Genomic DNA, 13,330 nt, shown 5'->3' with positions numbered 1-13,330 from the left:
GAGAATCCCTCTACCTTCAGAATTTCAACTCCCACTTGTGTGCTAATGACTCTCTCAGCCCTGCCTCTACTTGTTAGACTCACATACGCATTGCCTATGGACAGCTCTTCCTGAAGATCAAGTGAGGTTTTAAATTCAAGTGTGTGTCTTTCAAGATATAATGCAATTGGCGCCTTCTGGAGTTGTGCAGTGCACAACCTGCCCTATGGCAGTCGGTAGCCCTGCAACAGGAAGGAACCTCCCACTCTACATATCACAAGGGACCCTCCTCACCTTCCACCCTCCCCGACTTGTACCACCCCTCTCCGATCTTCCTGATATTCTTAGTTTTATTCAATAACACCATCATCAGCTCAACCATCCAAGCTAGAAACCTGAAGTCAATTTTGACTCCTCCAAGCTCTTCTATACTCTCTACCTAGAAATCTCTTCCAAATCTCTTTGGCAAGTTCAACTCTCCCAAACTTCTAACACTGAACTCAGATCCCACTTGTCCCAAGAAACCTCCTGGCACTACCACTACCCCTCCCCAAGCTTTGTTGGCGCCCTTCAGCTTCACACATGTATTATGCTATCTGTATGTGGAGGGGTGTCCCTCCCACTGAGGGTTTTACAAAGGTGAGGACCACAATGTGGCTCCAGCACTGTGTGCAATGGCTGGCACATAGTAGGACCTCAACAATTATTGGTTGGTTACTGCATGAACGCAACCTTGACAGGATCATGTGGACAAGCTCATTTTGCTCCATCCGGAGATGCTCAGATGATGTCCTGTGTACTCACTGCAGGATGCCACCAGCCTGGACAGGTGGTGGGATCCTAGTGCATTTCCAGGGATGAATGGGAGGTCAGGGCTTCTCCATGAAGCTGCCTGCATCCCAGGTGAGGGGTGGCCTTCTCACACCCTCCCTGCCTGGCCTGCTCTCGCCTCCGCAGAAAAAGCTCAGAGCCTCTTCCTTTGCATCCAGCCTCATGTCCCCTCTGAAGTTTCAACAGAGGATTTGGTGGCCAGTAGTGACCTTGAGCAGGGCACACTGAAAGGCATGGTCCATTGAGAAGTTGTGGTGCCAAGCAGTTCCTGTTTCCATCCTCAGGGTCCTCCCCACCCTGGCCTGGGCCCGTCCATAGCCTATTCCCCTTCTCTCCTCTCCATTCTTCACTCACAAATCAGAACCCTTGGGGGCTTGGGGTCAGGCTGTGCTTCCCAGCTCGTCTGCCCTGCCACCTCAGGGCAGCTGCTGAGCCCAAAAAGGGTCCTCTTGGTCTCCCACCCCAACCAGGAGGGATGGTAGCTCTCTGTGTGTGTTTCTGGGTATAGGTCAGAGTGTATGAGCATCCATGTATATGTGTGCGAAACATATGTATGTAGGTATTATGCACCTCTATGTATTATGTGTCTCTGAGTGTGTATTGGTGGGTGTGTGCACACAGTTGTTTTCTATGCACGTGTGTCTGTGTACATGTGTGTACATGCACACTTCTGTTGCCCGGCAGAGTGAAGCTGTGGGCAGACACCTTCGGCCGGGACCTGTATAACACCGTGACCAAGTACTCCGGCTCACTCTTGCTGCAGAAGGTCAGTAACCCCCACCCAGGGAGCTTGCAGGGTGGTCAGAGGGCAGTCAACCGGGAACTTCTCCTTGCGGAGAAGCAGAGTCCTCTAATCCTCAAATGTCCATGCCGTAAGGGGTCTTAGAGATCATCTAATCCTTTCTCCTCATTTTCAGATGGGGAACTGAGGCCCAGGGAAGGAATGACTTGCCCAAGTCACAGAGCAAGTCAGTGGGGCAGTAGGGTGGAGTGGCCAAGAGCAGAGGGTCAGCTCAGATCCCCCAGAGGCTGGATGGAATCAAATCAGCAAGGGATGGAATCAGATGGGCAAGGGATTTATTTTGGGGGGTTCTGTGAAGAATAAAAGGGAGAGGGAGCAGGTGTGAGCAGAGTGGGATGTAGCCGTGACACCTGTGAGCAGGGACGGGGAGGCCAGAGAAAGGGCGCAACGCCTGCAGGGGCTGCTTGGGCAGGAGAAGTAGATGAGCTGGACTGTGGCCCTCTGCGGGGAGGTCCCAGACCTCCAGTTCTCAGGACCTCCAGCCATGCCCGGCGCTACAGAGCGCCCACATGGGGCCCTCGCTGAGGTCTAGCCCATGCCTGGCGCCCGAGCAGGAAGTGGGGCCTGATGGGCAGGACGGTGCACCAGCTCCCCCTCGCCTTTATTTATTAATTGCTTTATTGCAGATTGATACCGAGTCTGTCCTCTTACTGGATTATAAACATCATTTTCTCAGATATTTATAACTCCCAGACCGGGTTTAATAACAGCCTGCCATTCTCTATTATTACCCTTTGCTGAAAGCTTTATATTCACGATTTAATTCTCACCACAACTTCATGAAGTGACTACGATCTTCGCCATTTTCTAAATGTTGCTAAGAGCAAATCTCAGGTTGTTATGCCTGCGCGTGACCACACTGCAGCCCCTTCCTCCGGCCGCTGGTCAGGGCTGGAGGGAGTGAGTGGGGCCAGGCGGGCGGCTCCCTCTCCCGCGCCCCCTGCAGGCCGCTCTAGCAATGACAGCTCGGACCCACTTCCGCTCACGTGGAGCTTCCACCCAGCAAAGCACCATGTCCGTTTGATTTTCTCATTTGTGCCCTCCAACCCCGGGTGAGGCAGATACAGCAATAATGACGTGGCCGCTTTGGGTAAAAGCATTCTATGAGCGTGCTCTAAAGCCATGCAGATGTCACATCTTATAGACGAGGAACTGAGTAACTCGCCTGAGGTCACATGGCCACTAGGTTGCCAAATGGGGTCATTAGACATTAGTGACATAAACACTAGGTGAGAGATTATCTCCTTGCGGGCCCAGAGAGTAGACTTGAACCCAGCTCTCTTAACTCTCCTAGGTTCTCCAGTTCCTCCAGCAGCGTGAATACTTACAGCTGCTGCTGAGCTCTGCCCAGGCAGTGAGAATTATAGTTCACACGGTTTGGAGCAGGGGCACGCTGATACCACGGGGCATCAGGGAAAGATGAACTAATGTCTCAGAGTCCCTGTGAGCAGCCCCAGGGAGGCATCATGCTTGCATAAAGAAATCTGGGAGGCCTGGGCCACCCCAGGTCCTCCATTCACTGGCTGTGTGACCTTGGTCAAGTTTGTTGACCTCTCTGAGCCTCAGTCTACTCCCTTTTAAGGACATTAACCACAATGTTAATGTCCAGAGTTCCTGGAACAGAGAGAACTTTGATAAAAGGCAGCTATTAATGTTAGTGGGGGAGATTATACCAGAAGGGGAGAGGCTGTCCTTGCCTCTTGTTGAGTCAACGAGACTTCACAGGTGTGAATGCACTACTTGAGAAGATGGAGGCCACACGTAATCATGTACAAGACTACAGGTGCCCATCTCTCCCACTTCCCCTGCACAGAAATACAAGGATGTGGAGCCCAGTCTGAGTATCTCGGAGGTGGATGGCTTAGAGCTGGTGAGGAAGTTCTCAGAGGACATGGAAGCCATGCTCCGCAGGAAAGTAGAGGCTGTCAAGGTACTCTAGGTTCTATGATTTGTGGGGGGTTCCCCCCCAGCCCCCATGACACCAAAATGACCCCCAATGTTGTGCCCCTTTATCCTCTTTCCCACACCATCCTCTTCCTACCTTGAGTGTCTGCCTGTATCCTCATGAGCCAAAAGATCCTTGTAAAGGAGAAAATATTGGAAATAAAGGGAAGAGAGGTGGGGGCTGGAATTTGAGCTCTGCCTGAGGGAACCATGTCCAACACAATAGGATCAATCTACAGTGTTAAGAGGGGTTCTGCATCACAACCTCATATTGAGAGACGGGCACAGAGCAGGTACAGAGTAAGAGTTTTAGGGGTCACCAGCTGAATGAACGGGGAGATGGATGGATGGCTGATGGGTGGAAGGGAATATAGCTGGATGGAGAGTTCGAAAAGCAAGCTCCCTCATCTCCTCTCCCTTTTCTCCTCTCCCCTTTTCTCCTTCCCCTACTCCTCCCTTCATGCTCTCCTCTTCTGCATATCAACCCATCCTTCATGGCACCCACGTGCTCTGAAGGCCACCCAGGCAGCAGAGGTACTTATAGTGCTGGGCCTCATGCTCAGGTGATTCCCACACTGCACATCCACCTACCCAGTGTCTGTGGGGACCTGGCTGGCTGGAGAGACACAGTCCCTGCTCCACCCAGCCAGAAATCTGGCCATCCAAGACCAGTCTTATCCCCAAAAGGACTCTCTTGGGGGAACCAGAAAAACAAGGAGAGAGGGGATGAAGCTAGGATGGTAGATTGTGCAGGGGAGACTGAGGGCAGGGGTTGGGGAGAGAGCAAGCTTCAGCCTGACCAGCGTGCCTGCCTGGCTCCCCACCTCACCATCAAAACCCACTTTCTGTGAAGCATCAGTGTCAGAGTCGCTGGGGCCTTCTTTCCCACAAGTTACAATTTGCAGCCTCTTTTCTACAGCTTAGGGGAGAGGGATCGTAGCATCAGAGAAGATAACTTGGGGACTAGAGAACTCATCCTAGGCTACAGCAGGAGGACATTGATCTCACATACAACCAACACGGGCAGTAACGTCTGCCTCCTTCTATCTGCAGTGCTGTTTAAAACACCTCTCTGGGCAAAGACATTGGGATGCAGGAATGCACCACTTCGGGTGCTGGTCCTTGTGGTGCTAGAACAAAAGTAATCCTGGCACACTCCCAGAGGCCAGGGCTCTGGGCTCTCTGGGGCTCTGGTTGCATTGTCTTTCCCAAGGCTTCAGTGGAGGAAAACCAACAAAAAGATTGCTTGCTCTGCAGATCTCCAAGCACCAGACCCTCTCCTGCTGGGGGTTACGTGGGGGCCTCAGTCACAGGCCCTTCTACAGGGGCATCCATGGGGAAATTTCCTGCAAAGCAGCACTAAAATTATCTTTGCCCTGTGTAATTTCTTCCTCACATCCTAGGGTTTGGGGGTTGGATTATTTTACCTAATATACAGTTGTATGGATAGAGACTCTGAGAGGCTTAGTGGCTTGCACCCTGACAAAGCCAGAATAGGAGCTCAGGTCTTTTCTACCCCGCCCCCCCCAGACTTATTGAGGTATAATTGACAATAAAAAACAATTGTGTATATTTAAGGTGTGCAAACTGATGACCCAAAAATATACATATACATTGTGAAATACTCTTCTCAACCAAGCCAATCAACAACCATCACCTCAGACAGTTACTTTTTCCTTCCCTCCTTCTTTCCATCCTACCCTCCCTCCTTCCTTCCTTCATTTATTCTTGTATGTGTAATGAGAACACCCAAGATCTACCCTCTTAGCAAATTGCAAGAACACAATACAATACTGTCAGCTAAAGTCACATTGCTGTGCATCCGTTTTCTACATTAGTTTTCTTATTTCACTCGGCACTACAGCCCCTAAGTCTGTCCATGTTGTTGCAAATGGCAAAATTTCATTCTTTTTTATGACTGAGTAATATTCTATTTTATTTTTTACCACCACTTTATCCATTCAGCTATCAGTGAGCAAACGAGTTATTTCTATATCTTGGCTATTGTAAGTAATGCCACAATAAACATAGGGAAGCATATATCTTTTTGAATTAGTGTTTTCATTTTCTTTGGGTAAATACCCAGTAGTGGAATTACTGGATCATCTACTTTTAACTTTTTGAGGAACCTCCATACTATTTTCCACAGCGGCTGCACCAATTTGCATTCCCACCAGCAGGGCACAAGGGTTCTTTTTTCTTCATATCCTCACCAACACTCGTTATTTCTTGTGTTTTTGAGTTTAGCCATTCTCACAGCTGTAAAGAGATATCTCATTGTGGTTTTAGTCTGCATTTCCCCGATGATTAGTGATATTGAGCATCTTTTCATGTGTCTGTTGGCCATCTGGATGTCTTCTTCGGAAAAATATCTGTTCAGTTCTTCTGCCCATTTTAACTGGATTATTCTGGGGTTTTTTCTGTTACATTGTATAAATTCTTTGTATATTTTGGATATTAATGCCTTATCAGATATATCATTTGCAGATATCTTTTCTCATTCAGTAGGTTGCCTTTTTGTTTTGTTGATGGTTTCTTTCATGTACAAAAGCCTTTTATTTTGCTATAGTCCCAAAAGTTTAATTTTGTTTTTGTTTCCCTTGCCAGAGGAGACATATCTAGAAAAATGTTTCTATGGTCAATGTCAAAGAAATTACTCCTTGTGTTTTCTTCCAGGAATTTTATAGTTTCAGGTCTCACATTTAGGTCTTTAATCCATTTTGAGTTTATTTTCCTGGACAGTGTAAGAAAGTGGTCCAGTTTCATTCTTCTGCATGTAGCTCTCCAATTTTCCTAACTGTAGGTTCATTCTGTTGATTATTTCCTTTGGTGTGCAGAAGCTTTCTGGTTTGATGCAGACTACAAAAGCAAAAATAGGTACAGGTGATGCAATCCCATTTCTATTTTCACTTTTGTTCTCTGTGTTTTTGATATCATATGCCCCCCCCCCAAAAGACCAGTGTCAAGAAGCTTTTTCTCTATGCTTTCTTCTAGTAATTTTATAATTTCAAGTCTTACACTTAGGTCTTTATTTTGAGTTGATTTTCATATTTGGTGTGTGATAAGGGTCCAATTTAATTCTTCTGCATGTAAATAGTTTTCCCCACACCATTTATTGAAGAGACTATTTTTTTGCCATTGTGTGTACTTAGCACCTTAAAGATCAGTTGATTGTAAATGTATGGATTTATTTCTGGACTCTGTTCTGTTCTATTTGTCTATATGTCTGATGTTGTGTCAATACCAACTGCTTTGATTATTGTAGCTTTGTAATATATTTTGAAATCAGGAAAGTGTGATGTGAAATCAGATTTGTTATTCTTGCCCAAGATTGTTTTGGCTACTCAAGGTCATCTGTGGTTCCATATGAATTTTACAGTAGTTTTTTCTATTTCTGTAAAGAATGACTTTGGGATTTTAATAGAGATTGCATTGAGTTTCTGGATCACTTTGGGTAGTATGGACATTTTTTTTGGTATTATTATTCCCATTTTTTTATTATGTTATGTTAGTCACCTTACAGTACACCATTAGTTTTTTATGTAGTGTTCCATGATTCATTATTTGTGTATAACACCCAGTGGTCATCACAACACGTGCCCTCCTTAATACCCATCACCAGGCTACCTCACCACCCCCCACTCCTCCCCTCTGAAACCCTCAGATTGTTTCCTGGAGTCCATAGTCTCTCATGGTTTGTCTCCCCCTCTGATTCCCCCCCCCTTTAGTTTTCCCTTCCCCTAATGTCCTCTGTGCTATTCCTTATGTTCCACATATGAGTAAAGCCATATGATAATTGTCTTTCTCTGCTTGATTTATTTCACTTAGTGTAATCCCCTCCAGTTCCATCCATGTCGATGCAAATGGTGGGTATTCATCCTTTCTGATGGCTGAGTAATATTCCATTGTATATATGAACCACATCTTCTTTATCCATTCATCTGTTGAAGAGCATCTCAGCTCCTTACACAGTTTGGCTGTTGTGGACATTGCTGCTATGAACATCGGGGTGCATGTGTCCCTTCTTTTCACTACATCTGTGTCTTTGGGGTAAATACCCAATAGTGCAATTGCTGGGTCATAGGGTAGCTCTATTTTTAACTTTTTAAGGAACCTCCATACTGTTTTCCAAAGTGGCTATACCAACTTGCATTCCTACCAACAGTGTAAGAGGGTTCCCCTTTCTCCACAACCTCTCCAACATTTGTTGTTTCCTGCCTCGTTAATTTTTGCCATTCTACCTGGTGTAAGGTAGTATTTCAGTGTGGTTTTCATTTGTATTTCCCTGACAGCTAGTGATGTTGAACATTTTTTCATGTGTCTGTTAGCCATTTGTATATTTTCTTTGGAGAAGTGTCTGTTCATGTCTTCTACCCATTTTTTTACTTGATTATTTGTTTTTTGGATGTTGAGTTTGAGAAGTACCTTATAGATCTTGGATACCAGCCCTTTATCTGATATGTCATTTGCAAATATCTTCTCCCATTCTGTCGGTTGTCTTTTGGTTTTGTTGACTGTTTCCTTTGCTGTGCAGAAGTTTTTTTATCTTGATGAAGTCCCAAAAGTTCATTTTTGCTTTTGTTTCCCTTGCCTTTGGAGATGTGTCATGAAAGAAGTTGCTGTGGCTGATGGGTAGTATGGTCATTTTAACAATACTAATTCTTCCAATCCATGAAAAAGGATCTTCCTGTGATCTGTGTCTCCTTTAATTTCCTTACTTCCCATGATGCTTTGTAATGCTGGAGTCCTTTTTTTTTTTTTTAAGATTTTATTTATTTATTTGAGAGAGAGAGAATGAGAGAGAGCACATGAGACGGGGGAGGGTCAGAGGGAGAAGCAGACTCCCTGCCGAGCAGGGAGCCCGATGTGGGACTCGATCCAGGGACTCCAGGATCATGACCTGAGCCGAAGGCAGTCGCTTAACCAACTGAGCCACCCAGGCGCCCCGTTTTTGTTTTTTTTTTAATTGTGATAAATACACATAATATAAAAGTTACCAGTGGGGCGCCTGGGTGGCTCAATCAGTTAAGCATCCGACTCTTGGTTTAGGCTCAGGTCATGAGCTCAGGGTCATGAGATAAAGCCTGGCATTGGGCTCAATACTGGACATGGAGCCTGCTTAAGATTCTCTCTCCCTCTCCCTCTGCCCTTCCTCCCCTGCTCACACTCTCACATGCTCTCTCTCTCTAAAAAGAAAATAAAATAAATATAAAAGTTACCATTTTAACCATTTTTAAAGTGTATAGTTCAGTGGCATGAGATACACTCCATGAAACTATCATCACTATCTAGTTCCAGAAATTTTCATCCCTCCCAAACAGAAACCCTGAACCCATTAAGCAGTCACTCCCATTCCCTCACCCCCCTGGCTCCTGGCAACCATCAATCTGCTTTCTGTCCATAGATTTTCCATTCTGGATATTTCACAAAAGTGGAATTATACAATATGTAACCTTTTCATATCTGGAGTCTTTCACTTCATGTTTTTAAGGTTCATCCATGTCTTAACATGTATCAGAACTCATTTATTTTTATGGCTGAAAAATTTTCCATTTATGGGTATCCCACATTTTGTTGGGATGTTCATCACTTGATGAACATTTGGGTTGTTTCTATCTTTCGACTACTGAATATATATATTTGTATGCATGTGTGTACAGTAGATACATATGTGAATATATGTATATACACGTACACATTTAATAGACTTTATTTTTTATATTTATTTTTTAAGATTTTATTTATTTATTTCAGAGAGAGAGAGCACACGCACAAGCATGGGGGGTGGCAGATGGAGAAGCGGACTCCCTGTGGAGCAGGGAGCCCGATGCGGGGCTCAATCCCAGGACTCTGGGATCATGATCTGGGCTGAAGGCAGACGCTTAACTGACTGACCCACCAGGTGCCCCTAGACTTTATTTTTAAAGCAGTTGTAGGATCACTGCAAAATTTTGAAGAAAGTACAGAGTTCCCATATACCCCTGCCCCCACAAATACAGTCTCCCCAGCTATCAGCGCTTCCCACCAGAGTGGTATATTTGTTACAATTGATGAACCTACATTATCACATCATTATCAGCCAAAGTCCATGGTTTACATGAGGGCTCACTCTTGGTGTGGTACCTTCTATGGGTTTTGACACATATATCCACTGTTATAGATCATACAGAGTATTTTCACTGCCCTAAATAAAATCCTCTGTTTTCTACCTATTCATCCTTCCCTCCCCACAAACCTCTGGCTACCACTGATCTTTTTCCTGTTTCCATAGTTTTGCCTTTTCCAGAATGTCATGTAGTTGGAGTGCAGGATATAGCCTTTTCAGACTGGCTGCTTTCACTGAGTAATATGCATTTACCTTTTGGCCATTGTGAGTAGTGCTGCTATAAACAATTGTGCAGAAGTTAGTGTTTGAGTACCTCTTTTCAGTTTTCTTGGGGATATTCTTAGCAGGAGAAATTACTGAAGACCTGCTGACCTCGTTTTGCCTATTCATTCTCCCTTTTGTGTTCCTGTCCTGCAGAATCTGGTAGAGGCTGCTGAGGAGGCTGACCTGAACCATGAATTCAATGAATCTCTGGTGGTGAGTCCTCCTGCTCCCAGAGCTGCTGCAGGGAGAGTATAATGACTAATGGCCTAACCCCCACCAAGGGCCAGGGTCACCTGAGTACAAGATACGGAGTGGGGGTTGGGGGGAGGTGGGAGGTCCTACACTGTCTTTTAATGTGCACAGGATTTGTATGAACCTACGATAGTTTGATTCGAAATGCTCTCTGGTCTTTTGAGAAGAGATTTATGGACCAGGTAGGAGAGATAACTCTCAAGACTTGGGGAGCAGGGGACAGAGTGGTAATCCACCCATTCCATAAACATTTACTGCCAACTGCAATGTGCTAGCCTCTGCAAAGATTAGAAAATCAGGAAGCTCATAGACCAAATAACTTTAGCATATGGCATGTAACGAGCCCATGAGAGTTGGTAAACAGAGTTAAAAGAATACAGAAGGGAAGGGGCAGAGGCTCAGACACTCCTGCAGACAGGGTGGCAGTAGGGACAGCCTCAGGCTGAGGGAGATTTGAGCAGAAAGGGCATGGAGAAGCTGAGGGAAAAGAAAAGACACTGAAATTGGAAAACACAAGATTGAGGAAATTGTGAATGGTCAGCTCTGTATGTCAAACGGATGGTGAAGTGGAAAGTGACTGTGGACAGATAGGAATCCCCCCAACATTGCATGTTAGAGCCAGAAAGCACACTGCTGACTCCTCAGAGGAGCATCGGGGTCACAGGCTGTTTCTTAAAGAAAGAAGCCTCACCACCATTCTGAGTCTCTAGGAGCTCCCCACACTGCAAAAAAAATATGGTGGTACCCATGAGGCTGGCTCTGTCTCTTTACCTCACCTTGGATCTCTAGCTGCCTGTCTCTGGCTCCGATTGGGTCATGCCCACACACGCTTGACAGAGTGGGGAACTGAAGCAATAATCTAGACCATTTACATCAAAAACCAAGTGAATCAACCATGCACTCCAATATCTGGATATGTATTGTCTGTATGCGTGATGCAGATTACTGCCTGAATTGTCCATGGGTGTTGCTGGTATGAATGCTATCAGTCTGTCTGACCCCATCTCTCACATCTGAGTCCTCTCACCTGTGCCATTTCTTTTTCTCTCTCTCACCCTGTGGGCCTCTTGTGTCCACACCATCTGTCCTGCTCGTTCCCTTCCGCCCTAGTTTGACTATTACAACTCTGTCCTGATCAACGAGAGGGACAAGAATGGCAATTACGTGGAGCTGGGGGCTGAGTTTATCCTTGAGTCCAACGCGCACTTCAGCAACCTGATGGTGAACACCTCCATCAGCAGCGTGCAGCTGCCCACCAACGTGTACAACAAAGGTAACTCCCTGCCCCACCCCCACCTGGCCCTCTCTGAACAGCTTGTATTGTGAGTTTCAATGCCTCTATTTTCCTGAGAAGCCCTGCAGAGTGTAAACTGAGTCTCCACCCTCCTTGGCTGAGAAGAACAAGAAAAAGGATTCTACACAAGTCTGGGCTCAGTGTTCCTGGATTAGAGGGTGTTAGTGTGGCTCTCCGAGTGTGAGGTAGCAGGCAGTTGTGAACAGCATTACTGCAGGCTGTGTGTGTGTGGTCAGCGGATGAAGAACTGGTCACTATTGCTTCTGACTTTGTTTCCCCAGCAGTTCCTTCTATAATCTCACCCTTTAGACCCAGGCATTTTAAATGGAGTCTACATGTCTGAAGCCTTGAACCCTGTTTTTGTGGAGAACTTCCAGAGAGACCCAACACTGACCTGGCAATATTTTGGCAGCTCCACTGGATTCTTCAGGATCTATCCAGGTAGGGACATCAGGAGGCATCTCCATGGCCTTCCGGGCTTTTCTGGGAATAGGGCAATAGAGACATTGAAGACAGACCCCGACACTCAGGCCCCCAGTGAATGGACCCCCCCATCCAAAAGTATCTCCAACCCACATTTTGACATTCTTCACAATATGATAAGCACATTTACAAGAAATAGCTGTTGAATGAATGAATGAACGAATGAATGAATGAATGAATGAAACCATCAAACACCATGGTAATCAGCCCCAAAATGCCCACATTAAACTCTTGTCCCATGAAAAGCACTATGGAAAATGCAAAAATAAGATAAAACAAGTCTTGATCTTAAGAAATTTACATCCTAATTGGAGACATGGAGCATACTCATTTGAAGTGCTCAACAACAATGTAGAAAGTGTCATAGGTTAGTATGTGACTAGTGGCCAACTTAATGGGTGGCATGGAGAAAGATCCCTTGTCCATCAATAAAAATAGAAAACAGAAGCATCTACCATGAGGTTTGCATTTTACTCCAACCCATTTTTATATTTTAGCACACTGTCTGGAAAGTCATGAAGTTGTCCTGTTTTTCTGAGACAGGAAAGCAGAAAAATCCTAAAGGACCCCTCTGTGTCCCCAGGATGGAAAAGTCAGTTCCTCTATGGGACTACACGGGGATCTTAGAGCCCACAGGGTTCCCGTTGTTTGCATGCCCTTGTTTCTCTGCCCAAATCCACAACAAGTCACTGGTTCTTTTTCTGGTCTCCGGAGCCTCAATAGAGCAAGCTCATTCCTCTTCCATGTAACAGCCCTTCAAATGCTTGAAGTCAACTCACATGTCCCTCAGGTCTTCTCCAGGGTAGAATTCCTGCAAATATTTCTGCCACATCAGGGCTTCCAGAGACATCAGCTCGTGTGCAAACAACACAGTCCAGTAATGGCCCATCAGTCTGCAAAGAAGGGGGCAATTTCTCACACCCGCACCACATTTATAGATATGTGTCAGCACTCGGGAGGACAGTATTGGGTTGACTATCAGTCTGTCTGATATCTCTAGCTGCCTGTCTCTGGCTCCGATTGGGTCATGCCCACACACGCTTGACAGAGTGGGGAACTGAAGCAATAATCTAGACCATTTACATCAAAAACCAAGTGAATCAACCATGCACTCCAATATCTGGATATGTATTGTCTGTATGCGTGATGCATGGTACCACTGTTTCCATGAGTCTATGCAGGCCTATTTCTATTTATTTTATTTTATTTTTATTTTTGTTTATAATATAACGAATGCTTGTGTATACATCACTGATGCAAAAACTAGAATGTTATCAAACCTCTATCTACTTAATTTGCTCCTCCTCTGATCTGCCCTTGGTCCCCCAACTTCCCTCCAATCCCACCCTCCCCAACTGACCAGGTAACAGCTATC

The 13,330-nt window shown here is 45.5% G+C and overlaps 1 protein-coding gene across 1 annotated transcript in view; it reads left to right on the top strand.

Moving 5' to 3' along the window:
* Positions 1–13,330, top strand: part of CACNA2D4 (calcium voltage-gated channel auxiliary subunit alpha2delta 4) — a 123,895-nt gene that overhangs the window by 2,212 nt on the left and 108,353 nt on the right. The window contains exons 2-6 of the mRNA XM_035028532.1: positions 1,495–1,576; positions 3,426–3,542; positions 10,080–10,139; positions 11,289–11,451; positions 11,782–11,913. Of these exons, the coding sequence (XP_034884423.1) occupies positions 1,495–1,576; positions 3,426–3,542; positions 10,080–10,139; positions 11,289–11,451; positions 11,782–11,913 (554 nt within the window). The remainder of the gene's footprint in view (positions 1–1,494; positions 1,577–3,425; positions 3,543–10,079; positions 10,140–11,288; positions 11,452–11,781; positions 11,914–13,330) is intronic.

The sequence above is a fragment of the Mirounga leonina genome, unplaced genomic scaffold, assembly GCF_011800145.1.
Source record: "Mirounga leonina isolate KUSES-001 unplaced genomic scaffold, KU_Mleo_1.0 Mir_201, whole genome shotgun sequence".
Taxonomy (NCBI): domain Eukaryota; kingdom Metazoa; phylum Chordata; class Mammalia; order Carnivora; family Phocidae; genus Mirounga; species Mirounga leonina.
This window is presented reverse-complemented; position numbering and strand designations above follow the sequence as displayed.